The sequence below is a fragment of the Tarenaya hassleriana genome, unplaced genomic scaffold (genome assembly GCF_000463585.1).
Source record: "Tarenaya hassleriana unplaced genomic scaffold, ASM46358v1 Cleome27, whole genome shotgun sequence".
Classification (NCBI taxonomy): domain Eukaryota; kingdom Viridiplantae; phylum Streptophyta; class Magnoliopsida; order Brassicales; family Cleomaceae; genus Tarenaya; species Tarenaya hassleriana.
Window position 1 is genome coordinate 1,245,814 of NW_010965946.1, and position 26,893 is coordinate 1,272,706.

The 26,893-nt window shown below is 38.8% G+C and overlaps 7 protein-coding genes across 8 annotated transcripts; 4 read left to right on the forward strand and 3 right to left on the reverse strand.

The window, feature by feature from the left end:
* Positions 1-420: 420 nt before the first annotated feature.
* LOC104817333 (putative glucose-6-phosphate 1-epimerase) lies at positions 421-3,112 on the forward strand. Its single transcript, XM_010546486.2, has 8 exons — positions 421-867; positions 997-1,074; positions 1,377-1,433; positions 1,522-1,685; positions 1,771-1,905; positions 2,020-2,122; positions 2,215-2,314; positions 2,677-3,112. The coding sequence occupies exons 1-8, from the start codon at positions 757-759 to the stop codon at positions 2,883-2,885; spliced, it is 957 nt and encodes a 318-aa protein (XP_010544788.1). The 5' UTR covers positions 421-756; the 3' UTR covers positions 2,886-3,112.
* A 195-nt stretch (positions 3,113-3,307) lies between these two features.
* LOC104817331 (exosome complex component RRP41 homolog) lies at positions 3,308-6,289 on the reverse strand. Its single transcript, XM_010546485.2, has 13 exons — positions 6,211-6,289; positions 5,932-6,039; positions 5,232-5,296; positions 5,056-5,102; positions 4,891-4,951; positions 4,706-4,744; positions 4,551-4,615; positions 4,363-4,441; positions 4,241-4,277; positions 4,041-4,157; positions 3,842-3,927; positions 3,631-3,720; positions 3,308-3,538 (listed from the first exon to the last, which is right to left on the reverse strand). Exons 3-13 carry the CDS (start codon positions 5,283-5,285, stop codon positions 3,491-3,493), a joined length of 723 nt encoding a protein of 240 aa, XP_010544787.1. The 5' UTR covers positions 5,286-5,296; positions 5,932-6,039; positions 6,211-6,289; the 3' UTR covers positions 3,308-3,490.
* A 798-nt stretch (positions 6,290-7,087) lies between these two features.
* Positions 7,088-8,246, forward strand: LOC104817334. The gene is made up of 2 exons (XM_010546487.2): positions 7,088-8,005; positions 8,106-8,246. The coding sequence occupies exons 1-2, from the start codon at positions 7,275-7,277 to the stop codon at positions 8,119-8,121; spliced, it is 747 nt and encodes a 248-aa protein (XP_010544789.1). The 5' UTR covers positions 7,088-7,274; the 3' UTR covers positions 8,122-8,246.
* A 3,017-nt stretch (positions 8,247-11,263) lies between these two features.
* Positions 11,264-12,376, forward strand: LOC104817607 (ethylene-responsive transcription factor CRF6-like). Its single transcript, XM_010546856.2, has one exon. It carries the CDS (start codon positions 11,528-11,530, stop codon positions 12,374-12,376), a length of 849 nt encoding a protein of 282 aa, XP_010545158.1. The 5' UTR covers positions 11,264-11,527.
* A 3,744-nt stretch (positions 12,377-16,120) lies between these two features.
* Positions 16,121-19,086, forward strand: LOC104817335 (mitochondrial carrier protein MTM1). Of its 2 annotated transcripts, XM_010546488.2 has the most exons (10): positions 16,121-16,471; positions 16,601-16,678; positions 16,831-16,950; positions 17,244-17,303; positions 17,441-17,611; positions 17,877-17,976; positions 18,049-18,140; positions 18,254-18,403; positions 18,491-18,549; positions 18,790-19,086. In XM_010546488.2, exons 1-10 carry the CDS (start codon positions 16,334-16,336, stop codon positions 18,917-18,919), a joined length of 1,098 nt encoding a protein of 365 aa, XP_010544790.1. In that variant the 5' UTR covers positions 16,121-16,333; the 3' UTR covers positions 18,920-19,086. The 2 variants fall into 2 exon arrangements, with proteins under 2 accessions (XP_010544790.1, XP_010544792.1); XM_010546490.1 differs by lacking the exons at positions 16,121-16,471; positions 16,601-16,678 and having other exon boundaries at positions 16,837-16,950; positions 17,228-17,303.
* Positions 19,087-19,720: 634 nt separating this feature from the next.
* On the reverse strand, positions 19,721-20,472 carry LOC104817336 (arabinogalactan peptide 20). The gene is made up of 2 exons (XM_010546491.1): positions 20,245-20,472; positions 19,721-19,984 (listed from the first exon to the last, which is right to left on the reverse strand). Exons 1-2 carry the CDS (start codon positions 20,354-20,356, stop codon positions 19,881-19,883), a joined length of 216 nt encoding a protein of 71 aa, XP_010544793.1. The 5' UTR covers positions 20,357-20,472; the 3' UTR covers positions 19,721-19,880.
* Positions 20,473-22,984: 2,512 nt separating this feature from the next.
* On the reverse strand, positions 22,985-26,786 carry LOC104817337 (tubulin gamma-2 chain). The gene is made up of 11 exons (XM_010546492.2): positions 26,549-26,786; positions 25,869-26,069; positions 25,603-25,714; positions 24,961-25,361; positions 24,729-24,782; positions 24,542-24,646; positions 24,360-24,434; positions 24,226-24,270; positions 23,905-24,033; positions 23,530-23,634; positions 22,985-23,451 (listed from the first exon to the last, which is right to left on the reverse strand). The coding sequence occupies exons 1-11, from the start codon at positions 26,675-26,677 to the stop codon at positions 23,383-23,385; spliced, it is 1,425 nt and encodes a 474-aa protein (XP_010544794.1). The 5' UTR covers positions 26,678-26,786; the 3' UTR covers positions 22,985-23,382.
* Positions 26,787-26,893: the final 107 nt, after the last annotated feature.

Consider the following 26,893-nt stretch of genomic DNA (forward strand, 5'->3'; position numbering starts at 1 on the left):
CCCCCCCCCTAATTATGTTTTAATATCATCTAATTACAGGTTGTCCTGACCAGTAATTAATTAATTAGCAAACAAATAAAATGAGATGGAATTAAGCAATAAATGGATAAATACTGAAGAATGCTTCTTCCATATCAATACTAATCACTTGAGATTCACACGTTTCCCCCCTTGAATGTATATATATATGTGTGTGTATATATACACACATATGACATGTGTATGTATATGTTCTGTTCAGAATCTGTTTGTAGCATTTCATAGCTGGATCATTCATGGCATTCCGAATCCCAAGACGGAAAATTTTGAAACTTTTTTGGTATTAGTTTATTTGTTCTTTGTTTTTTCCCTTATAAAGCTAAGCTCGAATTTATTGCCTTTTGGTTACTTTTTTCCTCGTATCTTCTGTTTCTACAAAAAAGCGGTTTTTATCTTTTTTTTTTTAAGATCAAGAGAGCTGGTTACTTCCTCTTCTTTATCTGAATCATTTTCTCTTTGGGTTTTTTTTAATCTCCTTGGTTTTTTTTTCTGGGCATTTAATCAAGTGACGGAGGTTCCAGATCTGTTAACGTCGTGGTCATGGGATTTTTGTGACGAGGTGGTAGCTCTTGTCTTTTTCTTCTTTCTCCTTTCTGTTGTGTGTTCGGTTTGAAATTGGAGGTTCCTGGGATTTCAAAACCAAAAAAAAAAAAGGCGGAGAATTTCTTTTGGATTTTGCGCATTATAAGATTTGGAAAATTTCTGGAGAGTGGGAGAATGGGTCATCACGCAGCGGTGTGGGATCATAGAGCAGCCACTGAGATAACCAAAGACTGGAATGGGATTGACCAGGTCGTTCTCAGAAACCCCCATGGAGCTTCGGCTCGAGTGAGACTCTCTCTCTCTCTCTCTCTCTCTCTCTCTCTCTCTCTGTGCATAGTTGAAAAAATTGTCCTCTAAATCGTTGTGGGTTCTTAAGTTTGTTCTCTGGGTTTGGATTTTTTTTTTTGTCTACAGATTAGTTTACATGGAGGTCAAGTGATTTCCTGGAGAAATAATGAGCAAGGCGAAGAACTTCTTTTCACCAGCAGCAAGGTACGGGAAAACCCTACCTTATGTAATTACTGAGTGATTTCCTGTTTCAGTATGAAAAGTTCGAAACTTTGAGCCAAATCTTTTCTGGGTCGACGAAAGATTTGTATTTTTTTCCCTTTTCTTCGACGCAGTTGAAGAGCACTAACAATCTGATAGAAACTCCAGTCTGGAAAGTAGAAGTAATGCGTGTTAATTTGTCAAATCAATGAAGAAAGACTGGAACTCTGCATTTCTTTTGGTTCAATCTACAAGTTTCCAAGCAAATCTAATAGTTGTTTTCATATCATTGCTTTGCTTGAAAGGCGATCTTCAAATCCCCGAAAGCCATGCGTGGAGGAATCCAGATTTGTTATCCACAGGTATTGCTCTCTGAAATCCCTGAAAACGTTTTCAAAAAAACTATTCTGGGCCCTGCATTGATGTTCGTTATCATGTTCTTGTTGAAAGTTTGGAGACTGTGGATCGCTGGATCAGCATGGGTTTGCAAGAAATAAGATTTGGGTGATTGATGATAGTCCCCCTCCTCTTCACCCAAATGAATCCCTAGGGAAATCCTTCGTCGATCTTCTGCTGAAACCTTCTGATGAGGACTTGAAGCAATGGCCCCATAGGTGAAAGAAACTTTTCCTTTCAGTCTTTTTGTCTGTTCCATCGATGACAATGTTGTCTTCTTGTGATTTATGTCTGTTTCTGCAGTTTTGAGTTCCGTCTTAGGGTGTCGCTCGGAGCAGACGGGGACCTGACATTGATATCTCGAGTGAGGAACATCAATGGCAAACCCTTCAGCTTCTCCTTCGCTTATCACAGTTACCTGTCTGTTTCTGACATTAGGTGCGTTCAAAGAGAATATTAGCACATGGAGATTGATGCTTGTGTTCCAACCCAGGTTCTGACTGACTTGTTCATGTATTCTTCTTTTTTGTAATGAATTTGCAAATACCACAGTGAAGTCAGGATTGAAGGCTTGGAGACACTGGACTACCTGGACAATCTCTGCCGTAGAGAACGTTTCACAGAACAAGGAGATGCTTTAACGTTTGAATCCGAGGTAAAATGTCAATGGTTATGCAGTAGAATGCAAACTGAAAGTATCGTTACCGGGTTGAATCGGGTTTTTCAGAGAGATGTTGTATTGGACAGGTGGACCGGATATACCTCAGCTCGCCAAAGGTGGTGGCAGTGCTTGACCATGAACGCAAGAGAACTTACGTCATCCGAAAGGAAGGGCTACCAGACACTGGTGAGAACAGGAGCCATAGCTCTCTTTCAGCTTATGCCCATCAACTAAAACCAGTACAACCTCGAAAAAATTCTATCTTTTTATCGGAAGCTCTGACTCGTGTAAAAGTGATGCAAATCTGTGTGTGAACGTTGTATCGGCTCGTTTCGTTTAATGGAATGGTTCACTTTCTGTCCCATGCCATCTCCTCGTTGATATTTTTGGCAGTTTTCTGTTTACTACCAGATGCTTCCGTGTTACAGTCATGAACACTCTTGTCTGAGATTTGTTCTTCCCTCGGTTCGATCAATGGGCTTTTGACAATGATAAATCTACAATAACATAACGTGCAAACCTGAATGTGGCATATGATGATGGTGAAGTGGTGTGGAATCCATGGGAGAAAAAGTCAAAAACAATGGCGGATTTCGGGGACGAGGAGTACAAACACATGCTCTGTGTGGATGGTGCGGCCGTGGAGAGGCCGATAACCCTGAAACCGGGGGAAGAGTGGACTGGCAAGCTCAAGCTGTCGGCTGTTCCTTCGAGCTTTTGCACCGATCAGCTCGAACTTCAGAGAAAAGGGTTCTGATCAAAGGAGAGTGCTTTTGTTCCTCTTTTGCAGCTTCTGTTGCCATCCGGAGATTATTGAATGGGATGAGGGGGAAAAAACTTTTTTTTTTCGGCCTTTTTATGAGTTGTTTATTCTCAGTAGGGAAGTTGAAGTTGTGAGCCGGTGGTTTATCAGACCGGCCTTTGATGAAACATGTAACGAGCCTATGCTTTTTTTGTGTCGGGCAATGTCTATATCATATGAGATGACCGTTTTCTTCCTCATGCAACTGAAAAGTTCCAATCTTTAGAATGATCCTGAAAATTTTTACTCTGGGTAATGTCGAGATTCATCATTTACGGTCGGATATAATGTGTTTCTCTAACTGATTGGTCTGAAGTTACTTTTCTTCACGCCTTCTGGATTCAGACATTACCATAATGCAGTAGGAACTCAGAGACTTGAAACTGAAATGGAACTCCACAAAGTCACGTCTTGAGAATTTCAAACCCTCTGTTCCCATGCTGGTTTTGGTTGGATGCTCAAAATTTGGATGACAGGGAATTCTCCTACTCGAGTTTCAACTCAGTATGATGCCGAAAAGTTTCGTTAATTTCAAATTTTACACCCTTTGCTCGAGTTTATCATGTTCCCCGACGATACTCCAGCTGCTTGGTGTTGTCCTTAAGCACCTTCGAAACCATTAGAACCAAAAAAGAATCAGCAATAAACGCTTTGACAAAAAAAACCCGAGAAAGACTCGCAGATATATTTCCGTTTGTACCTCACGGATTCTTTCTGCAATGGCCTTGCAGCCCTCAATCGCTAGAGCGAACACTGTTTCAAATGTGTCCATCGGCAACTTGGCATCCATCTACCATACCAAAGGGTGAAACTTTCAGACAAAATCAGCGGCTTCCGTTGTATCACCACGGGGAGTAGATTACAGACAATACCGAGAAACTTTGAAGGGCGAGAGTTTTTAGAAACAGAACCTGAAGGAGTGTCACTTTGTCTAAGTTGGGTAGAAGACCAACAGATACATCAGGGCCACCGGCACTGTCTTCAACATAGTTCAAATCTGTTTTTAGGACAGAACATAACATAAGAAAGAGGATCACTGCCTTGAATTGTGAAACAAAATATCTTTGTAGGGAGGATTCGAGAAAAAAAAAACAAACATCAAGAATTTACCTAGAAGGGGAGTGCTATTCAAGTATCCTGCACAACAGGAGGCCACAATATCACGCATAGGAATCCCGGCATCTGCAAGAGCTAGAGTTGCGGCATTGATACATGCAGATCTCGTACCTGAGAGTAATGTCACAGAATTAATCATATTCCTAAATAGTAATCAAACAACAAAATGGTGTCGTTAAAGAACTAAGAGTTACCCCCATCGGCCTGTAGAACCTGAACAAAAATGTCAATCTGCAGAAAGAAATGATCGATCAGAAGAGAAAACGCTATTCCAAATTGATCAGAAAGTTTTTTAAGCACTGGAATGGAATGTGACCTGAGAACGGGGCATTAAGTGTGTCAAGATGCAGGTTTCCATTGTCTGACGGATAACAAGTGATAGCTCCGTTGAACGTCTGAACATATACATAAAATTTACTGTCTTTCATGCTGTCTAACCCGAACATTCAGATAACACATAATTTTCCGAGAAAAAGTGAAGAGATTCAGTGCAGAAAATGTAACCTGTCGCCCTTCTGTCTTCTACGGTCTCCAGTACTGAAATGAGCCATGCTATACTCACACCGCACCTACAATATACATGGTTGGAGGAGCATAAGCAGAAATGTTCAAACGAAAAGCAATTCCACGTGAACGATACCAAAGATCAACATACATACCAAGGCATGATCAGCGATTTGTTGGCTCTTATTTTGAATCTGTAAAAAGGAAAGATGAAGACAGAGATACATGTAAGCATCAATCTATGCATATCAAACCACAGACAAACCATTTGACTGGATTGACTGCAAAGTACAATAAAATAGCAACCCCAATTGGATATGAAAGGTGACTGGATGGATACCTCCCTCGGACCATAAACTGCAGCAATAACTTTTGTATTACCCATCTCAAAAACAGCAGAACTGAAAATTTTTTAAAAGAAAAACCCATTATAGAAGTTTAAGTTTTCATATGGATGCTAAAACAAAAGACAAGGAGATGACAAGGCAGGACTGTATGCATTTACCCATCAGCCTTAGAGATTACACGGATTTCAGCTCGGATCTGCCTCATCTGAGGTTCATAAGCAATTAAGCATCAAGAAATAACAGATTAACTTAAAAGGTGAAAAAGGGACAGTTCAATGGCTGAAACAAACATAAGACAAAAATCCAAAGACCAAAATACAGGAAGAGGGTATACTTCATTGAAGCGGCGACCATCTAAGCGAAGTCCTTCCGGGTTGACATACTCCATTGTTGCGATTTCTGCAGAAAGATGGGATGAGGGAACTATAATCTTTTCACAAAAACTATGGCAAAAACTGGGAAAAATCAACGCACAATCCAAATGATTTACAGAAACACCATCCAAAACATGGGAAAATCCATTATTTGAATACGGAAAAGCAAAACAAACACAAGTTTGTAGCTTTCCTCATTCTACAAATAATCAATGAAAAAGTTTGTGATGGAGCTAATGGATTTTGATTCGAGTGTATAGGTTTGGCTCCGGTTCAACAGAGACTAAGAACCCAGTAATATCACAAAATTCTAAAGCGATCAATAACATCAAGCTAACGCCGCAAAGATAACACCCATCATTACGCAGGGACGTAATCGATCATGCTGTACATTCAGAGTTTAATTGAAGAATCTGCCTACTGTTCCAACAAAGCTTCTACCTTTATGCCCTAAACTTGTCCCTGAGACTGATACAAAGCATCCAATCTCCTAATTTGATCCCAAGTTTCTCCATTTTACCAAGACAGTCCAGCGCAAACACACTAAAAATAAAATACCCAGTATCTAACAAAACCTTCAAACATGAGCGCATGAAAGAAGACGAACACACGGGTAGGCTTAAAAATCAAAGGTTAGAAAGAGAAGATGATATAACTCACTGGTAAGAACTAAGCCCCGGCGGCAAGATAGAGAGTCTCCGTGAGGTTATGGCTCGTGAAGAACTGAAGTTGCGTTTAGTCTGGGATATATGCGATATTAGACTTTCGCTAAAATGGACAGAACCCAGAATCGTGTCAGTCTCAGCATTCAAATATCAAACCAGAAAAACGAACACCAAAAGCGTAAATCTTTAGATGTCTAGAATCAAACCCAGAAACCCCTAATCCAAAAATCGAAAACAGAAACCGGGGAAGCGTAATCGGGAGAGGGATGCGAACCTGAGCAAAAAGAAATTGCTTTACAATCCCCACTTTGTTAACGAAGCCTCGGTGTTGCTTCCGCGGCGAAGGGGGAAACACAGAAACATGAACGCAGAGTATAAATCCACTGGACGAAGCAGAGACTTTAGTTAACCGGAACTCAATCTTTGCTTCCGACGTGGCGAGCAGTGTGTGTGATAACATTGACTATTCTTTTTTTTACGGGTGTGAATCTCTTGTAAATCTGTAAAAAATAGGTTAAACAATTAGTATTTTATATTCACCATATATTTTTCTTTTGTATGTGTATCGCTGTTCAGATATTCAATATATAATAATGTATATTGATGGAATAAACGAAATAAAAAAAATAATAAAATAATGTAAAGGAATGAAAAAACGTAAATTTGGGGTGCGAGATTGGAAAAATCCGATTTTAACACCTTAGTATAGAATACTCGGTTATCAAAAACAAAAGTTCGGTTTTTAACCTTTTCCAACATATTAATTTTTTACTGTACCTCTAAATATATAGTTTCACATGGTTTTATTACTCACATAAGTAGTTATTTTTGTAATAAATAAATAAATAAAGTATGAAAAAGGAATGACCAAAATAGAGTCGACGGTATATAAAAAAAATCTCAAATACAGCTGATCAGGTTTAAATCAGTCTAAATAAAACGGGCATACATTGATAATGAATGAAATATGGTAAATGTATAAACATGTTTTAGCTAATTTTGAATTATGGTGGGAAAATATGGAATTAGGTCAAAAAGAGAGGGAGATAGATGCCACGTCACCATAAAACCGGCGCGCGAGTATCGGACCAACTGAAATTTCTCGCCACCCGTCTCGCCCATCTCTCCATCAACGGCAACCTCTGTCCTCGATTCCAACGTTCGAATCTCTTTGAACCCACGTTCGTTTTCTCCTCCTCTCTCCCTCTCTCTCTACCGATTCAAGATTCCTTCCTCCTCTTTCATCTCTCTCCTTCGATTTCAATCCTCTGTCTTCTATTCTGATTATAGAATCAGACAGGAGAATCTGAATCCGTCTGCAGAGACGGACGAAGAAAAATGGGAGATAATGGGATGAACCCAGCTCTCCAAAAACCACCTGGTTTCAGAGACCCGAACATGGGTGGTGGTCCGCCGCCGGGAATCAGACAGCCGGCGAGGAAGCAGGCCCTTCCGACAACATTCCGACCGAAGAAGAAACGCCGGAACTGCTGCATGCCATGCTGCTGCTGTTTCTGCGTCACCCTCCTCCTCCTCATCTTCGTCCTCGTCGTGGCCTGCGGCGTCTTCTACCTGTGGTTCGACCCGAAACTCCCAACCTTCAGCCTCGCCTCCTGCCGACTCGACCAGTTCAAAGTCTCGGCCGATCCCGACGGCGCGTCGCTCTCCGCCAACGCCGTGGCGCGCGTCGAGATCAAGAACCCCAACTTGAAGATCGCGTTCTACTTGGGCGACACGGACGTGGACGTGACCGTGGGGCAGGGGAACGACGAGACGGGGCTCGGGTCGGCGACCGTGCCAGGGTTCAGACAAGATCCGAGGAACACGACACGCGTGAAAGTGGCGACGGCGGTGACGAACCAGCTCGTGGAAACCCGCGTGGCGAAGCGTCTCGCCATGAAATTCCAGAGCAAGGATCTCGTCATCAACGTGGAAGCGAAGAGCAAAGTGGGTCTGGGAATTGGGAATATCAAGATCGGAATGCTCGCCGTTAACTTGAAATGCGGCGGCATAAGCTTGAACAAGCTCGATTCCGAATCCCCCAAATGCGCTCTCAATACCCTCAGATGGTAACGCACCAATTATAATTTCGATAAATGTATATACTCTTAGCGAAATTATGTCGGAATCTGCAATTTTTTACGAGAAAAATTGAATCTTTGGTTGCAGGATAAACTTACATTGATGAGCAGAATGGAATCTTTAGTCTTTCTCTTCTTTGATTTTTTTATTACATTGATTATTGATGTTACACATGAAATGTTTTTTTTCCTCGCTGTAACATGAGAGGTGAATCTAATAAAAAAAACTTTTTTTATTTTAATAATATTTTAACTGTCTGTTAAAGACACTGCGAACAGAGAAAGAGTGAGGATATTACCAAGTAAGATAAAAGAATAGCTGTGAGATGCAACTAGAAATCTCTATAATGTCTCACCTCCCGAATTTGAGGTCAATTATTTCGTTTTCGGTCTTTCAGCTATTGTAGTTGCTTCTCTAGATCTCCTTGGGATTATGGGTGGGTTTGAAGCGACTGCCATTGGTTTCTCTAGCAGAATGTTACTCTTTGTTGTAACACACATGATGTATTCATGGTTTACCTTCTTTTCCAGGTTCCAGGAAGAAAAGATACACACATGCATATCTATCCGCCTGTACATGGATCTGTACGGTCGTTTCTTTAGGCAATACAGACTGCAAACACCCATGTACCATGTCTAAAGACATATCTATATCTATAAGATATATGTATATTATATATATATGCACATTATATATATATATATGCATATGCGGAAGTAAATAAGGTGCTGTAAATGGTAATGCAGCACTGCTGAAGGATGTAAAGTGGACCGTCGGTCAAGGAAATCAAGCTGTCACTTTCTTATTTAGGCATTACAAAAATTATATCCTTCTGTAAATGAGAGATTAATACAGCCTTCACTGTTTAGCTACATTCCAAAAGCGAAAAAACATACATTATTATTATTATTATTATTATTATGGGTAATCGCATAAAAATACCCGAATTTTTACAAAAATCTCAAATAAATATCCGAACTATAAAATTATCATATAAATACCTGAACTTTTCAAAACTCCCACATAAATACCCAGACTTTTAAATTTTTTTCAAATCAAACATACGCAACTGCTAACTCAGCAAAAAACTGCTGACTCATAATTAAAAAATATTATTAAATATCCAAATATTCATCTATATGTATTTAAATTAATATATGTATATAAATTCACATATATATATATTAAAAATAAAATTATTTATAATTAATGAAACACATATACACATAACTACAATATATATATATATATATATCATTACTAATGCATATATATTACAATAAAAATTATTATAATTAAATTTATTATTAAAAGTAATAATAATGCATAAAAATAATTATAATTATATATATATATTATGTAAATATATTAGTATTTTAAAATAATAATAATGCATTATTATTTTTAATAATTAAATTTATTTTTAGTATATATATTACTAATGTATATATATTAAAATAAAAATAATTATAATTATATATATATAATAATGCATTATTATTATTATTTTAAAATACTTATTAAAAATAATAATGCATTATTATTATTTTTTATTTTTTGTAATATATATACATAATATATATATTTAAATATAATTATTTTTATGCATTTATGAGTCAGCAGTTTTTGGCTGAGTGAGCAGTTGCGTTTGTTTGATTTGGAAAAAATTTAAAAGTTTGGGTATTTATGTGGGGGTTTTGAAAAGTTCGAGTATTTATATGATAATTTTATAGTTCGGGTATTTATTTGAGATTTTTGTAAAAGTTCAGGTACTTTTATTTGTATTTTTCTTATTATTATTATTATTATTATTATTATTATTATTATTATTATTATTATTATTATTATTCGTTTGCATATACGTACTCGAACACCTTATATATATGGTTTTAACAAAAATGAAATAAAATAAATAAAAAGAAAAACAAATTGAATGGTGAGGGTCAGATGAGACACCCGAGTCAAAGAGTGACGATCAAAAGAAATAAACGTCGTAAAAAAATGTATTTTTATATATAATTTCATATATTTTAGCAAATTTCATCATTTGTATAAATCTTATCAAATTTCATCTAGATTTTACCGATGTTCTGGGAGATGTAGTCGGGTCAAAGATTCAGTAAACTTCCGGATTATAAAAAAATGTATATATATATATATATATATATGTAAGATTTGTGTCTATATAGCACTCTAGTTCAACGTGGGCTGGGAGAGGGAGAGCAGTCACGTGTAAGAAAATCAGAGGCACGTGACAGGTGGAAATAAGAGAAAAGTAATAATAATTATTATTAAAAACAGACGAAGAGCGTTTCGTGTTTTTTTTCCTACCTACTAAAAGGCCCGGACGAATGTCGTGCCATTTTGTGAAAAGGAGAGAAAACGTTATGCCATTCTTTTTTAATTATTTCGCTTCGTCCACAAGGCTCCGCCCCACTAATGTCCACTGCCCTTTTCACAAATTTGTTTTATATATTTTTAAAAAATAGATTTATATAAACCCTTTTTGATCTCCTATCTAGTTTGTTGAGGTTAGACAATAAAACATCTCAAATTTGTTTATATTTCAACACTAATTTATACCATGCTTTAAAATAATATTTAAAACGACAATTGGTCAACAACACAATTATTTTTTTATGATTTATGGTTAGACTTCTATGTTAATACCCGTAAATAAATTCAATTTTGTTTTTGTTATGTTGCGCAAACTAATTTCATGTTCGTGTAATGATATATATATGTGTGTATAAATTTGATTGAGGGAATTGCTTTGGTCAATCAATTTCCTTGCTTATTGGTGATATGTGTCGTATAATTAAGGGAATTAAATATTAGAGGGGTCGGTAGACACTTGGCCGCCAAGAAAAAAAGTGTTATACTTGTTTTCTTCAAAAAAATTAAATTAAAATATTAAAACAAATACATGCGAGTAATTAAAAAAATAAATGCATCATACCACAGATTCATGATTCTAATGGTGGGTCAAAAGCACAGATACACAGTACCGTGACAGAGTCTCACGTGACAGAGGCCCCCCACCCCCCCTCCGATATGCGCGTGAACAACACGAGCATCGATGGCGCGTGGCAGGAGTACAATTGCTTGGAGGGCAAGCTAGTAAATGGGACCGAGACTACTGGATCTGCCACGTGTCCGTGATCCGACGTCTCGAGATATTTGGAAATGCGGGTGGCCGCCGTGAATTTTGTTTCCCTAATTACAAATTTCCCTTGATTTTTAAATATAAAAACATCATAATGACCAATTAACTGTAATTCCAAAAACAAATATGGGGAAAAAAAATCCAAACAAAAAAGAAAAAGGGAAGAAAATCAACACAAAATAAATGCGTGACTATATTAAGGAGGTTCCTCAGAAACGGCGATTCTTCTTCGCCTTTTTGACTATTCTCTCTCAACCGAAACTCCATTTACTCTCTCTCTCTCTCTCTTGGGAAACAATCGCTCTATTTACTCCGGCAACTGTTACAGACCTCCAAACGAGAAATGAACAGGCCAACCATGTCGAGAACGCGAACGGTTAAGTTCACTGAGCACCGGAAAGTCTCCGCCTTTCCGACAAGACCCTTCTCCGGTTCCACCAAGGTTGTCCGAATCACGGTGACCGACCCATGCGCCACTGATTCCTCCAGCGACGACGACGATGGCGCCACGGCGGTTCCGCCGGCGAGAGTCAAGCGCTACGTCGACGAGATCAGGTTCTACGACGGAGATTCCTTCGCTGCCGCAACCAAACCCGGAAAGGCTGCGCGGCAAGCGAGGAAGAAGACCCAGAACGATGATGGGTCTTCGTCGTTGGCGATGCCGAGGAAGTATAGAGGCGTGAGGCAGAGGCCGTGGGGAAAGTTCGCGGCGGAGATCCGTGATCCGGCGAGCCGTACGAGGATATGGCTCCGGGCGGTCGCTGCTCTTGTCTATGACCGAGCCGCCATCAGCCTCAAGGGACCCAAAGCTCAGACCAATATCCTCACTCCTCCGCCGGAGACGCCGCCTCCGGTGGCGTCCTATCCGCCGAGCATCGACATCGAGACGGTTTCTGGGTGCGATTCGGGCAAAGATTCCCATCAGACACTCTGTTCTCCAACCTCTGTTCTCCGATTCAACGTCAACGAGGAGACAGAGCTCATGATGGAGCTGAAGGCAGAGCCTGTCGAGCAGTTGTCCGAATCAAAGCCCGAGACCGAGTTCAGACCGTGTCACCTGGCCGTCGCTGAATCACCGGCGAGTCTGCTATCGGATCTGTGCTTCGCCGGTGAATGTTTCTGGGAATCCGACACTCCCCCTGAACCACACCCTGTTGAAAGAGAAAGGCGATTCCGTAGATTTCTCGCTTGAGCTGATCGAAGACTTCAAATCCTCCGAATGGGATGTGGATAGTTACTTCCAAGATCATTTGCCATCGGATTGACTCTGTTTTCTCCGGGATTTTTGGAAATGACCAACGGTGATTGCAACGGCGGCTCCTGGCCGTCTGTTTCCTCTCCGTCTGATTGTCACGGACGGTCCCGATCTGCCAAAGCGGAAGACTTTTTTCTCTCAGATTATATTTCATTTAGGGTAAATATATTTAAATTAATTTAGGGTTTTAGTTATGTTGGTATATTCCCGGTTGGGTTTTGGGTTTTGGACACAGCTTCTTGTTGTTTTCCATCGGAGAGTGTTTGCAACTACGCGAGGGAGACGTATATATATTTATATATATTCTTATATTTCCCAAATATTAATCCTTGTCTTTTTCTTGGGGTTTTTTTTCACTTTTTTTAAGTTTGCCAATTTTTGTTTGAAGATATTTGCTTTGGCTGAACGGATATGTTTTGTTCTTGTGCATGTATTTCAAGTGGGTTTTGTTTGACATGTCACCCCATTCGCATTTTTTTTTATAAATATAATCCATCAAAATCTCAACTTGAATGAATTTTTGCTCCAAATATCCCGATCATGTACATGAATAAGACACAATAACAGACATATATATGCATGTATATTAATATATATGTGTGTGTGAGTGGTGGTGTTTCATAGGCCAACGTGTCGCGGAGAGACATGTTCGTGTGTCGAAAATTTCAACGGAGCGTCAAGGTAAACGTGGCCATCCATCCATGTGAATGGCCAAACCCTGAAATGGTTTAGCCCTACCAATTTGTTTTCCATGTTACCAACCTTCACAACTTTGAAACGCATCTGAAAAGGGACAATGATAGCATTGCGGTTATGATTTGCTTGACATCCAAACTTCTCTCTCGCTTTCATACCTATGATTTTTAATTTTTTGGTGCGCTACATGTATTGAATTTGGTCCACGCTTTTGCAAATAATTCGACTTTTTGACGTGATGCAAATGAAGCATATGCATGGAGAAGAGAAAAAGTATAATAGACTTGTAACGAAATCAAATCCGATGGTCGCATGAAGCAAGCGGGTATCTGTGGAGTATCTGACCTCGATTTCTTGAAATATTATCTCGATATCGATCTTGAAATACTCGGTTATTCGGAGTTGAAATCGATACCAAAATTACAAAAATTCCTAAATTTTTTATTGATGTTTATGGGTATTTTTTTTAAAAAAATGTATACAAAATTATATCTATCTATTATTGTAAATACATTGAATAATATGATATAGATATTATTTTATAATGCGGAAGTTCACCAGGTTTTTAGCGTAATTATATATTTTAGAGGAACGAAAAAGTACGGTTGAATATCTCTTCCTACGTTTGCATTAATTTGAATACAGGATAAAAATATGTTTTGCATTTTTTTTACCACTGTACTATCCAATCTTGGGTAGAATGTAGAAAGTCAAATATAAAACATCCAAATCCGCAATCCAAATTTCTGGTCTTTCGGTCTCGTTCGCGGCGAGTATCCAAATATCTACCAGATCGAATACTCTGAAACTCGCGAGAGTCTCGGGTAAAAACGTCCACCCATCCCTACCAGAAACAATGTTAAAGTGAGTTTTGAAGAGGTTGGGTTTGGGTCATTGTCCCATCTTTAAATGTAAATGGAACTTTATTATTTTGTATGTTTCAAATTCGAGAAGGGTGTTGACATTTCACGAGACAGAGCCAATGGATAGGAACATGTCCGTTAACAAAAAAGAGGGGGGTGGTGATGGAACAGTACCCACTTGACAACACGCGAACTCGATTCGTGTTTTTTGGAACATCGACTTGTGCTAATCGAGACACTCTCCCTTCGGTCTTCGAAGAAGAAGACTCTTTCAAGATTCTGTCGTTGACCTTTTCTGATGTCATGTGGTGGATTCACAAAAAAAGGGGGCAAAAACCCTATTGGCTAATATATATACATATATATATATATTGTCTATTCGAGGGCCATTGAAAATGGTGGTGCCTCTGGTCTACGAACCCTCCTTTTCATACAGAGGTAAATGGCTCTGAGTTGAGTCAGCAGTCTCCTTTTTTTCCACCGACTCGGCACTTCTTTTTAGTTTGTATGTAATATTATAATAATCGGTCAATGCCACAAAATTATTATTATTATTGTTTTCAAAATATTGTAGGCGTTTTTTAGAAGTATATGGGAGTGTCCATGAACGTGACCAGAGTTCAGGCTTTATTAGCATATGAAATCCCAAAGAAGATTTACAAAAGAAACAAAAGTAGAGATTCAAATTCTAATTTCTCACAGACCCACTTGCAAGTTGCATCCATACAGCAGCAGCATTCAATGCGTTCACCGCAACGGACCAAATCATAAAAAAAGCAAAATACAAGATAATATATTAATAATAACAAAACTTGTGTAAATGGATTGATCGGTAAATTAAAATTGTTACAAAAAAAAAATATCACGGTCTGTGAATGTTTGGGAATAATAAATGCAGGCGCTAAAATGTAAAAAAAAAAAAAAAAAAAGGGAGGTGGGTCTCTAAGCCCATAGCGAACACGTTCCAAAGGTAGTGTCTTTTTCAGACAGAGGTTGGCCCAAAGGATGGATTGAGAGGAGATGCAAGTTGGCCACAAAAATCTCTCTGCCATCAAATTACGATGGGCCCCATAAGATCTTCAACCTCCCTCTAGACCCTTTACAAAAAAAAAATCACGAGTTCCCTTTTTTTTTTGTTCATTCGGTGTCTTACTATGTTCCCTCAATGCTCAATCCCAATTCATGCGTACATGTTGATGTATTTTTCACACAAACAAATTATAAAATGGATGATATCACTTGTGAACTGTCATTGGTGCGTAGAGAAGGACAAAAAACGATGTTTTTAGAAGCATTTTGGGCCTTGTGGGGTCGATTACAATCCAATCAATTTCCACAAAGCTTTATTTTCAAGCAAAACCACTACTACCTATATATATATATATAGCAAACGAATAAAGAAAAGAAAATGTAAAAGATGTTAAAGGGAAAAATCTTGTCGCATATAAATGGAACGAGCGGAAACAAAATCTTTACCAAATGCAACTGAATACTTCAAAATTCAAAAACAAGGAATTAATTAGTAGTGGGCAGTCAACTATATTCAATGGGGTTAGGTATATAGTTTTATATAATGATATACGTTTGTTATATTTGCATAATAATCATTTAAAAAAAAAAATTTATCAAGGAGTAAAATCGATCAAACTAAATACGGAAAAATCGTGGGAGCTTATGAAGGGGAATGGAAAAGAGGAGGGCCAGAGGATTGTAATAATAGTGTTTCTGTACAGTTTCATGGTGGAGACAGAAAGAAATTTGCAGAGACTTTGAGGAGAGAAATCACATGGAACTGTTTCACCATCATTCATAGAATTGGATGAAATGGACAAGAACATTACCAGAGACAAAAACAGATTCTAGAAGAGACATGGCTGTTCTACATTTAGTTTCGTTTTGTCTACAAACGACACGGAGTTCATGTCAAGGAAATTAAAACGGCACGCTTTAATTCGTAATACCCGTTTGTCGCGTTTCGGCCCATACGAGGCCCAAATCGTGAAAAACTCGGCGGCGCAGAAGATAGAACAGCAGGGAGTCCAGTCAAATGAGTTGAAAACGGGAGGGTGTTTTCACGTGGTGTTAATTGTCAAGGTTTTTTTTTTTTTTGGGTGTCGCAAGCGCATAGCTCATGGGGGAAGTCCTAATTGCTTGGCGCCGTTGTGTCCACGCCACGAATCATTTTTCAGAATTTTCCGCCTTTTATTTCCTCTTCTTTTTGGATTCCCCATGCAAAATTCGAAAGCGGTAGAACCCTAACAGACGCAGAGATTGAATTCTCACGTGAAATCGACGCAGAAGCGAATTTTAGTGGTTGGATTTTCGTTTTGTTGATATGGTCAAAGAAGTAAAATTGGATTCGAAGGAGAAATCCATGCGTAATGAGGACTTGGGAGTCGGAGAGAGGGCATTGTCGGCCGCCGGCGCCGCTTTTCTGTCGGCGATCATCGTCAATCCTTTCGATGTCGCTAAGGTTTGGATTCAGTTCGAAAACCTTGTTCTGTTATGTCTCTCTCGAGATTGCTGTTTAGTTTTTGAACTCTGCTGTGATCATGGACGTCAGGCGTAAATTGTGTCGAATTTCGTGTATGTAATTATGCAGACGAGATTACAAGCGCAGGCTGCAGGAGTTCCGTATCAAGGCCTCTGTCATCTGGGATGTATCGACGCCAATACGACGGTATTTGACTGCTCATTTGCGTTCAGATTTGAGTTCGATCGTTCATTTTGCGGATTGACGTTTTCAAACGAAGTACGCATATAATATTGGGGATGAACTGGCTACGGTATCTTTTAGCTCCTGAAATTTTATGTTTTCACATGTTATTTCAGATGATTCATGACTTAAGAAATCATCCTTCTGGAGTGTGTCGAGTCACTGGCTCTGATTCGTTATGCTCCGATCACCGGTATCGAGGAACCATAGATGTGTTCTACAAAATCGTACGTCAGGTTAGAACAACTGTCTTGCCATTGTTACTGACTGTAAAGGCCATTGCTTGAGACGATATAATCGCGTCTAGGAGGTGCAGTCGATATGATCTGATAGCAACTTTGTGGATGAGTTGAAAAAAAAAAAACAGATTTTAATAATCTTGTTGCCTCTTTGGCTGCCGATGGTGTTGAGTACTGTATCTGTCTTGGCAAGTGCACCGTAAGCTACATGTTCATAATCTCAAAACTGGTTTTATATCAAGTTCATGATTTACTTATCAGTAGAGTTTCACAGGAACGACTTTATGCAGGAAGGATTTTCCAGACTGTGGAGAGGTACAAACGCAAGCTTAGCATTGGCCATTCCAACCGTGAGTCCTCTTCCCAGCTGTTGTCTTACTTTCTACTCATCTTATGTTTTTATTTTAAAATACGTGGGTTCGCATCTACTGACTATCGATATGGGTTCTTGGCGGCTTACTCTTTCTGACTTTGGATCTGTCTCTAGGTTGGGATTTACATGCCTTGTTACGATTACTTTCGCAATTTACTGGAGGACTTCACCACAGGAAAAGCCCCAAGAGTGACACCGTACGTCCCACTAGTTGCAGGAACCATCGCACGGTCATTGGCTTGTATATCTTGTTATCCTATTGAGTTAGCAAGGACAAGGATGCAGGTAATCTTCAGAACTAGCCACTTCATTTCCATCAATCTTTTTTTTTTTTGGTTCCTTTGATGCCTTCCCTAGATCTTTTCTGAGTAATAGTTCAAGAAACAATACCTTAGTGGTAGACTAGTGGAGGTATCTGGCTGCAAGAAAAATAATGAAGCGGATGTGAACACTTTCCAAAGAATCTGATACTTTCATTTGCAAGGAGGGGTTAATAAAGGACTTGGAGTTATCCGGTTTAGAGCTTATGTTGTTCTTGCTGTTAATCCAGGCATTTAAGGAAACCCAAAGAGATGTGAAACTGCCTGGCGTTTGGAAGACATTGGTTGAAGTTGTTAACCCAGTAAAGGGCCCAAACAACTTACAAAACTGTAAGCTTTCTACCAGGTTTATATTCATCCAGGCTTGCTATTTTCCGATATTTACCTTCATATTTGTCACAGTACAAGGCTACAGGCTCTTGTGGACGGGTCTTGGTGCTCAACTTGCCCGCGATGTTCCTTTCTCAGCAATCTGCTGGTCGATTCTTGAACCAGTGAGTAATCAATCTCCGGAACTCAGCTGATACTATCTAAATCTATCAGCGAGTCTTGCTGCTGCTGCTGCCCCGTTCCTTTTGACAGTCTTGTACCATTTCTGGCTATGCAGAGTCGGAGAAAGATTCTTTCATTCATGGGTGAAGAACCCAAGGCAACAAGCATTCTTGGTGCCAACTTTGCTGGTGGTTTTGTAGCTGGTGCTGTTGCTGCAGCAGCTACATGCCCGCTTGATGTTGCAAAGACTCGGCGGCAAATAGAGGTTAGACTCAGTACCTGGCTTTCAGGTTCATGTGCCACAAACCACAGAGTCAGGATGTGGATTATAACATAATGTTTCCCTTTGCAGAAGGATCCAGATAGAGCCTTGAGAATGACCACAAGACAGACCTTACGGGAAATATGGAGGTATGATCCATGTCCAAGCTATATTTCCCTTCTCTTAGGCCCCGCTTTGGTAATAGTTTTTGAATTGGCAAGTTTAGGGAAGAATCCGACCATTATTTCAAGACAAATCTGTGCAATAGATTTGATTATCTAATAGTGGGTTGTTGTTAGTTGTTACATATGATAGAACAAAACATATAAACCACGCAGATATGTGCATAAAATTGAAGAACGTGATTTGAATTATGTGGAATGGAACAGAGACGGAGGGATCAGGGGACTGTTTACGGGGATCGGGCCACGTGTAGGACGAGCAGGTCCTTCAGTAGCCATAGTCGTTTCCTTTTACGAGGTCGTCAAGTACTCACTCCACCATCTCCACCACTCCTAAACCCAACATTCACACACATTGGATGGAAGTTTGTTCCTTCTCTTGTCTGCATTTGATGATAACCCAATAAAAGGTACGAACTCCATTCCATTCCATTTGATTGAAATTGTCGATGCCACTAGAGTGGTCTTGTATTTTATTCATTTTGTTAATTATGGGTATTATTTTGGAATTCACATGCAATTAGACATTCGTATATCTGTCTGATACGTTAAAGGGAATCTGAGTAGTAGGAGGATGGATGAATAAAAATAGGCATTCAGACTGACAGCTCTATTATTTAGGCCTGCCTTCATAGCATGTGCCAATGCTCATTGGGAGTTTTTGTTTTTTGTTTTTTGGGCCCTTCTCTGAAGATTAAAAAAAAAAACATGAAATTCTTCCATTCAGATGGAAAAATATATCAAACAAGCATTCGGATACGAAAATGTAGGAATGTGGTGGTTAAGATTTGCTTTTGTAGTTATGATTTAAGTACAAGCCAATATCTCGGATCCCTTTAAACAATGCGAATGATTATTATTATTTAGTCAAAAGTAGACGGATGATTCTGATTTCTGGTTTCAAAGGAATGGCTCTGTATTTGAAATCAGACATAATCTGGTTTTCCCCAAATCTCAATCGGGAGTCACACTTCCTCGCATTAAGGGAGGAAGTACACTTCCTGCTTCAAGACAAGAGAGAGAGAAACTCATGGTGTTAAGCCCCCAAAAAACATGAATTCCTCGACGGGTGAAGATAATAATTCAATGCACATATATATATATATATATATGTATGAATAAATAATAGACAAGAAACTGGAGGAAGAAGGAACAATAATCTCTGATCAAATAACAATCTCCGGAACCAGAATCCAGGAATCACACCAATCATAAACAAATGACCTCAGTTTTCACATTGTAGGAGCCTGGATGGATCCAGAAAGCCAAAACCCCAAACATCAACAATGACCCGCAATTCAGAAGAAGCTGTAGGAAGACGCATCCAGGGGGTGAATGAGGTACGTCAGCACCAACGCCAACACCATTAGCAAATACGCTATCCCCTGATCAATCGCTGTCCCTGCTCACAATCCCAGATAATTCCCCTATTAGCTCCGAATTAGGGTTCGAAAAACTCGGATTGGGTGGAAAGTACGAGACAGACTGATGGTTTTTTCGACCTTCAAATACAATGTGCGTCGGAAAATCCGACAAATTCAATTCTGGAAGGAGAGTTTCAGATTTCACGCGTAGTGGACTCGAAACAGAAATCCGAAGAAAGCGTTTTCAGATCTACTGAAAAGTGAATGTGATATCGAATCAAAAAGCATGAGAACTCACCATCGCTTGTGGGAGCCGGAGCAGGGGCTGACTGAGCGCCGGCGAGAGGCGAGACGACGGAGAAGATGAAGGCGAACAAGGCAAACACGGCAAGGGAAGTCCTCGACGCCATCTCTGGATTTCGCTCCGGCAAGATTTTACGTAAAAAAAAAAAAAAGAGCGAAGGGATCTCTGCAAGAAAAACTCCGGTGAGAGTATCTGCAGAGACGGAGGAGAAATCTATTGGAGAGGAGAGAGACGGGCGAGAGGTTCTCACGCTCTTATAGAATAGGATTCGTGAAAGGATACCGGCTACAGCCGGTTAACATATATTACTCCTTTATTTTACATATCTTTTTTTATTAACTCCAGGTATTTTTTATTAATCAAATTCAAGACATACGTTTTTTCCCCACAAGAATTCTTTGATCAGTCAAAATTCAATTGCTTTAGATAAATATACTTTCAACGTGTAAAATTGAAAGTTGTATAAACTAATCTAGAAATAATTGGGTGCAATTTCATATATAATCAGATTGATAATGGGATTTCTATGTCTCTATGCAATGAAGCGATTTTACTTAATAATGATAACATAAAATATATTTTTTTCCTACGCAGTATGGTTTAATTTTGGGTAAACATACACGTGCTAAAATGTTGTCCTGTGAAACTGCCGTCTTGTAAAAAAAAACTGTAATATTTAAATATGTAATGTAAGAATTAGTGGTATCCAAATATCTACAATTCAAGTTGTTATATTTAGAATGATATTCACCAAAAATGAATATTAAATCTATGACAAAGTATTCTATTTAGAAAGAAAGGAAACAAGTTTTTCTAATCGGATTGTGAATATATAATTTATAATAATATAACCTTTAGAAAATTGAAGTTAAAAAGTGGTGGGTCCAGCCAACGTTACAGCGACGACGCCATGCCATGTGATTTCTCTCTCTCTCTCTCTCTCTCTCTCTCTCTCTCTATCTCTTAACGAATATGTGTTTTTTATTGTAAGAAAAGGATGAAAAATTTGGTGTGGAGTGGGGCCAACAGACTGTCAGACAAGTTGGTATCATACGATTGGCTGATTTTTTTTTTTGTTTTGGAATAAAAAAATCAAATAATTTGAATTCATGATTTTTGTTTTAAAATTTGAGTGAGCGAGCGAGTAATGGAAACGGCTATTAACGGCTATCAAGAAGCTAATCAGCGTGATTATAGCTTAATCCTATCATAAAATCTTTTACGAGGATTTTCTTATTTTCTGTGTGGTGGTTTTGGCAGTATATTTAGGAGAAATGCGAGAGTTTACTACTGTTATGGATGCTAATTATTTGACATAATCTTTTTTATTAGATGACAGAATCTAAGAGAGAGGGAGAATAGCCGTTTGGGGTTGGTTATATCAATCATGCTGCTTATGGCCAATAAAGAAATATCAATCATTTCTGTTCATTATTGGGATATGCATTACGTTGCAGATGCTAAGACTGTGGGGTCACCACTTTTTAAATTTGAAAATTTAAACAAAGGAATACACCCATATATATATATATATATATATACACATGTGGAATTCAATATTTAAGATTTGTTTGTTACCCACAGTTGTACTTGTGATAGATAGACTTGTAAGTTTCAGCAGTGGATAAAAAGCTCGAAGAGGCAGCCAAGACAGTAAATGTGTAGCCAACTGATTTAGAATCGTGTTAGGAATTGAACCCACCCACCACAATATAGAAAATGGGACACATTGCTTAGGAAATATTATGACCTTGAGAAGGGAAGGGAACATGCGTTTCTTGGAATTTTCAAGCCAAGTGCAAGTGGTTGCTTCGGTTACATAGTGACACATTCAATATGCCGACACTTTCTTTTATTTTTTTCCCTTCTTATCAAAGAAAGCATAGAAAACATTAAAATTAACGTTACATAATCATATTATCAAATTTATACACATAGAACATATGAAGAAGACCCGAGTCTCTTTGGAGAGAGAGAGATGTAGGAATGGGTTTGTCCGTGCAAGGGGGTCATGAGAATAATGTAATGTGAGTCAGATTAATTGATATTTTCCATTGTATGGACCAGAAAATGAAATGATTTTTTTTTTTTTTTTTTTTTTTTTTTTTGACACATTGCTTAGGAAATATTATGACCTTGAGAAGGGAAGGGAACATGCGTTTCTTGGAATTTTCAAGCCAAGTGCAAGTGGTTGCTTCGGTTACATAGTGACACATTCAATATGCCGACACTTTCTTTTATTTTTTTCCCTTCTTATCAAAGAAAGCATAGAAAACATTAAAATTAACGTTACATAATCATATTATCAAATTTATACACATAGAACATATGAAGAAGACCCGAGTCTCTTTGGAGAGAGAGAGATGTAGGAATGGGTTTGTCCGTGCAAGGGGGTCATGAGAATAATGTAATGTGAGTCAGATTAATTGATATTTTCCATTGTATGGACCAGAAAATGAAATGATTTTTTTTTTTTTTTTTTTGCTTTGCTTCGAGAACATTGCAGTGAAAGTGTTGGGCGGAAGCCGAAGCCAACCTCCCCACACAACACGACCCTCCAACAAATAGTTTAACCATACGTCTCCCTAATTTACTCCTGCGATACCTCATCTATACTGTTTGCATGTATGTATGTATGTATGTATGTATATGCATATATGCATGTATATGTTGGCGAAAATACAATAACATGAATACGTTAAAGATCACTAATAGATAAATAGATACACCGATGTACCCATGCCGTTATCTACGGCACATGCTTGTTTTTTTCTCACGGATTGACTAAATCACATCACATGGGATGATGAGATCACAATAGAAAACACACACCATTCACCAATCACCACAACCCCCTCCTCCCCCTGTTCTCAGAGTTTGCAGAAAAAGAAGAAGAAAACACTAAAGAAGCGACCGACATTCCTAGATTTATGATTTTCGGCAACTACGTGTTCCATGATTCCCCTTATACCAATCCCAAATTTTCTTGCATTACTCCTTCATGCGGTTCCTACTCTCCAACACAATAACCCATTGTGACAAAAACTCCCAGAACAATGGCTTGTGTACGTGCGATGAAAGCTCGGAGTGGTTTGAGTACAATACCACGAGTTACCTCGGGGGGTTTATTCTTCAGAATGCCAACTTAGGATCCACAACTCCAGAAGCACTGCCTTCTCCGGTTAACAGCTGGTCAGGGTCCTTCATTTACAGATTAAGATTTATTGTTTCTGCTCATTTCCTACTAGCAAAATATGGCGAAGGATACATTACACTTACCTCCATTCCCCATTTGATGTAATCTGAAGACTCGCACGCCTTATATTCGTTTACCAAGCTCTCAATTATTTCCCTAGACTCATCAAACTCCGATAGATCATTGTCCTGTTCACATCAAAATGCATAACCTCGTGATTTCACAAATCCAGAGTCCAAGGGAATGACAGAGAATTTTCTACTCCCATGATTTACAGTATGCTCCTTTAAAAAGCAGATATATGAAATCACCAAAGCAGGACGCACTTTCATTTGCAGCAGTATTTACTTGAGCCTTGTCAGAAGGCATATCTTTAAGAAGAAACCACATGGACAGTTAAAATCCTATGTATTCATCAGCAACTAACCAAAAGTAGGAAAATGAAATGGTCAACTCACAGCAAACATCGGAAACTTTCGGTAATTGTCAAGAAAAGCTTGTTTCTTCCTCAGTTTCTCATATTGGCTCAAACATCTGCTGAAAAGGTGTCTGATACTAGTGTGGCTTGCTAGCATGAGACCACTGACCTGAAATATTCAACACGCCCAGTTAAAAGTTTATAATTGAAATTTCTCCCACCGTCTTCTGCTAAAGCATATACTCTTAGCCTCGTTAAATTATTGATTGGTAATCTGCTGAACTATTTACGCAGATGATCCGCTTTCTATAAATAAGGGTCCAATTTTCAATAGTTTAGATATGATGGAAGCAACGATTACCCTATGGCCTGTTTGAACATAGGGAGATTTCTTTGAAAGGGCGACCTGTCAAGAATAGGAGAGTCAGAAAAAATGTGAAATAGATCCAGGTTCAAGGCAATGAAAGAGTGATCATGTCAACAATTGGTCAGAACCTGTATACTTGCAGGGCCCCACTCAATGAAGTTAACAAGCTTCCTTTCACGAATCCTCTGCAAACTCTCATGTACCTGATAACAATCATCAAAACAACACGTGATAAATCACATCAGCAGGAGCAGCCACGTCAACCTCAATATTTACCATGATAATTTTATAACTGCCAAGGAAACAGTACCTGAGTAGGATCAACTTCTCCTTGAATGATATTCAATATTGATATGTACTTTGCCTGACTAGCTTCTTTTGTTCTAGCATAAGATGAAACCATGATATTTTTTGTCTGTGGAATGTGAATTCAACCACGTAAGCATAATGTTGGCTCAAAGATCCGATAAAAGAGTTGGTAAAATCAAATTACTCACCTGAAGAAGTCTTCTCATAACATCCAGTACAGTAGTTTTACGAATGACATTTGCCTGCAAGAACAGTTTACATAAGAGATCAGAGATCAACAAAAATGGAACTCATGTGAAGTAAATATCTTCCAAATTACAAAGAAAAGTTTTAACAAAGAGATCCAGATGAAATGGTTAACAATCATCCATTTGTTTTCATAGTTAATATTTGGCTAGGTAACATGCTCAAATATTTTACCTGGCGCTCAACTGTCAGCGGTGTGTATCCTGTCATGAGGAAGTGACATCGTGGTGTTGGGATCAAAGATGCAAGTAAACCAACCAAGTCATTATTCATGTAGCCGGGATAACGCAGAGTTGTTGTACTGGCAGACATCACGGTTGAAACCAACGAATTAGTCTGAGCAAAGGTAGGATTCTTCAGATGAAGTCGCTCCACAGCAATTCGATTCAATGCAGTGTTGTCAAGGACAACAACACAATCAGCATTTAACGTCAATCGCTTCAATGTCAACAATGAGTTGTATGGCTGGACAACAACATCACTTGTTTCCATCTGATTTGGGAATACACTGTATGTCTGAACCAACTTCTTGCTATAGCGATCATTCAAAGTCTCCAATAAATAAGAACCCATGCCTTCAACAAGAAAGAAGACATCCATTCACTTTATATGAATCAAGGAATTCCTTAAGCAAAATATTGAAATCAGTGAACTACACCCCTTGACCTTGCCTAAGCCCAGAAAAGATATCATACAATCAATTCCAATTTCCTCCAGATCATTTCAACTATTTAGAAAATGTCAACATTCAGTGGACACTGGACACCAAGAGTCAGGCACTTTGAAATTAATATCAGTTAGGGAGTTCCAAGAAACCTGATCCAGTTCCTCCAGCAATGGAGTGGCAGAGAACAAAACCCTCAAGGCTGTCACTTCCGTCTGCTTCTCTATCTATCATGTCCATGATTTCCTCTTCAACACCTTTTCCCTGGTAAAATAATCAGTTGAGGTGAGAGAAACGTTGAATGGAGATAAAGTCAATCTTCTAACATAAGCACTGTGCCCAGGATCATTTTTTCGCAAAGTGAGAAAGAATGCTGTCCTCCATTCAAAAAGAAAGATGCAAAGCCAGATAAACAAACCTGGTGATACCCATTAGCCCAGTTATTTCCAGCGCCACCACCATGGTCTGAAACGAAAATATTCTCATGATTGTAGAGATTCCGATATTCGCTATTTTGGATGCCATTAATAACCCTAGGCTCCAAATCTATCAGTAGAGCTCGTGGAATGTAATGCTGATCATCAGCTTGGTAGAAAAACACATCTTTTCTGTCACCTCCCTGAAGCATCCAAAATTAACCACATTAATCCCGACTTCAAACACAAACGCACATCAGAATTCGCCGTCCAATTCGTAATTAGTACATCAACACAACCATACTTCAACAAAGCTAACCAAAATTTCACCAAGTCTCGTATAGAATATCACTTTTAGTTACTTTCCCGACAGCAATATCCGGCAAAAAACTCACAACTCTAAATACCTATATGAGGTTTATCCAAATAAAGCAATTAGGCAACTGGTCCCAGTTAATATAGACGGACGAAACCTCGGAAGATTAAGCAATTCATAGACGCAATGGAATCAAATCATGCTTAGTTAAACAACACTTATGAGGGCTTTCAGCGCGAAATCTCTACTGATACATTCGTCTCAGCCAAAACGTAATAGAGATCACGCTACATAAGATCGCAGAACGCGTCATAGATTCAAATCCAGCGATACCCAAAGCAAATGGACGGGAAGAAGAAAAAATACCTGAGTAGCGAAATCTTCGAGAATGCCATCCTTATTGATCCCATGCTCGAGGCAGAGCTGTTTCCAGAACTCCATGCCGATCTGGTTCCCACATTGTCCCACTTGCAGAGTGATAATCTCCCTCGGCATCTTCTCTCCTCCAGTGAGAGTTGTTTTCGGTAATTAGGGTTTCGGACTGTGAAGTAGAAGACGGAGAGAAATGCGACGATTTTAATTAGCTGTGGCGCGGAGGCCTATTTAAAAGGCGGAGAGGAAAAAAAAAATAGCAAAAGATAAAGCGAGCGATATTGTATTATAATTACTGCCGGGTTGGTAAACTCGTGTGAGTTGCCAACTCGGTAACTG

Coding starts and splice junctions, on each gene's coding strand:
- LOC104817333 (XM_010546486.2), top strand. CDS start 757: ATGGGTCATCACGCAGCGGTGTGGGATCATAGAGCAGCCACTGAGATA. Junction 1,434..1,521: donor TCCAGATTTGTTATCCACAG/GTATTGCTCTCT, acceptor TCTTGTTGAAAG/TTTGGAGACTGTGGATCGCT. Junction 1,906..2,019: donor CTGTCTGTTTCTGACATTAG/GTGCGTTCAAAG, acceptor CAAATACCACAG/TGAAGTCAGGATTGAAGGCT.
- LOC104817331 (XM_010546485.2), bottom strand. CDS start 5,285: ATGGAGTATGTCAACCCGGAAGGACTTCGCTTAGATGGTCGCCGCTTC. Junction 4,745..4,890: donor CAGTTTATGGTCCGAGGGAG/GTATCCATCCAG, acceptor TCCTTTTTACAG/ATTCAAAATAAGAGCCAACA. Junction 4,158..4,240: donor GGTTCTACAGGCCGATGGGG/GTAACTCTTAGT, acceptor CATTACTCTCAG/GTACGAGATCTGCATGTATC.
- LOC104817334 (XM_010546487.2), top strand. CDS start 7,275: ATGGGAGATAATGGGATGAACCCAGCTCTCCAAAAACCACCTGGTTTC.
- LOC104817607 (XM_010546856.2), top strand. CDS start 11,528: ATGAACAGGCCAACCATGTCGAGAACGCGAACGGTTAAGTTCACTGAG.
- LOC104817335 (XM_010546488.2), top strand. CDS start 16,334: ATGGTCAAAGAAGTAAAATTGGATTCGAAGGAGAAATCCATGCGTAAT. Junction 17,304..17,440: donor TAGCATTGGCCATTCCAACC/GTGAGTCCTCTT, acceptor ATCTGTCTCTAG/GTTGGGATTTACATGCCTTG. Junction 18,550..18,789: donor ACCTTACGGGAAATATGGAG/GTATGATCCATG, acceptor GGAATGGAACAG/AGACGGAGGGATCAGGGGAC.
- LOC104817336 (XM_010546491.1), bottom strand. CDS start 20,356: ATGGCGTCGAGGACTTCCCTTGCCGTGTTTGCCTTGTTCGCCTTCATC. Junction 19,985..20,244: donor TCCGGCTCCCACAAGCGATG/GTGAGTTCTCAT, acceptor GATTGTGAGCAG/GGACAGCGATTGATCAGGGG.
- LOC104817337 (XM_010546492.2), bottom strand. CDS start 26,677: ATGCCGAGGGAGATTATCACTCTGCAAGTGGGACAATGTGGGAACCAG. Junction 24,435..24,541: donor GAGAAGTTGATCCTACTCAG/GTACTGTTTCCT, acceptor GATTGTTATCAG/GTACATGAGAGTTTGCAGAG. Junction 24,034..24,225: donor ATGTTCAAACAGGCCATAGG/GTAATCGTTGCT, acceptor TGAATATTTCAG/GTCAGTGGTCTCATGCTAGC.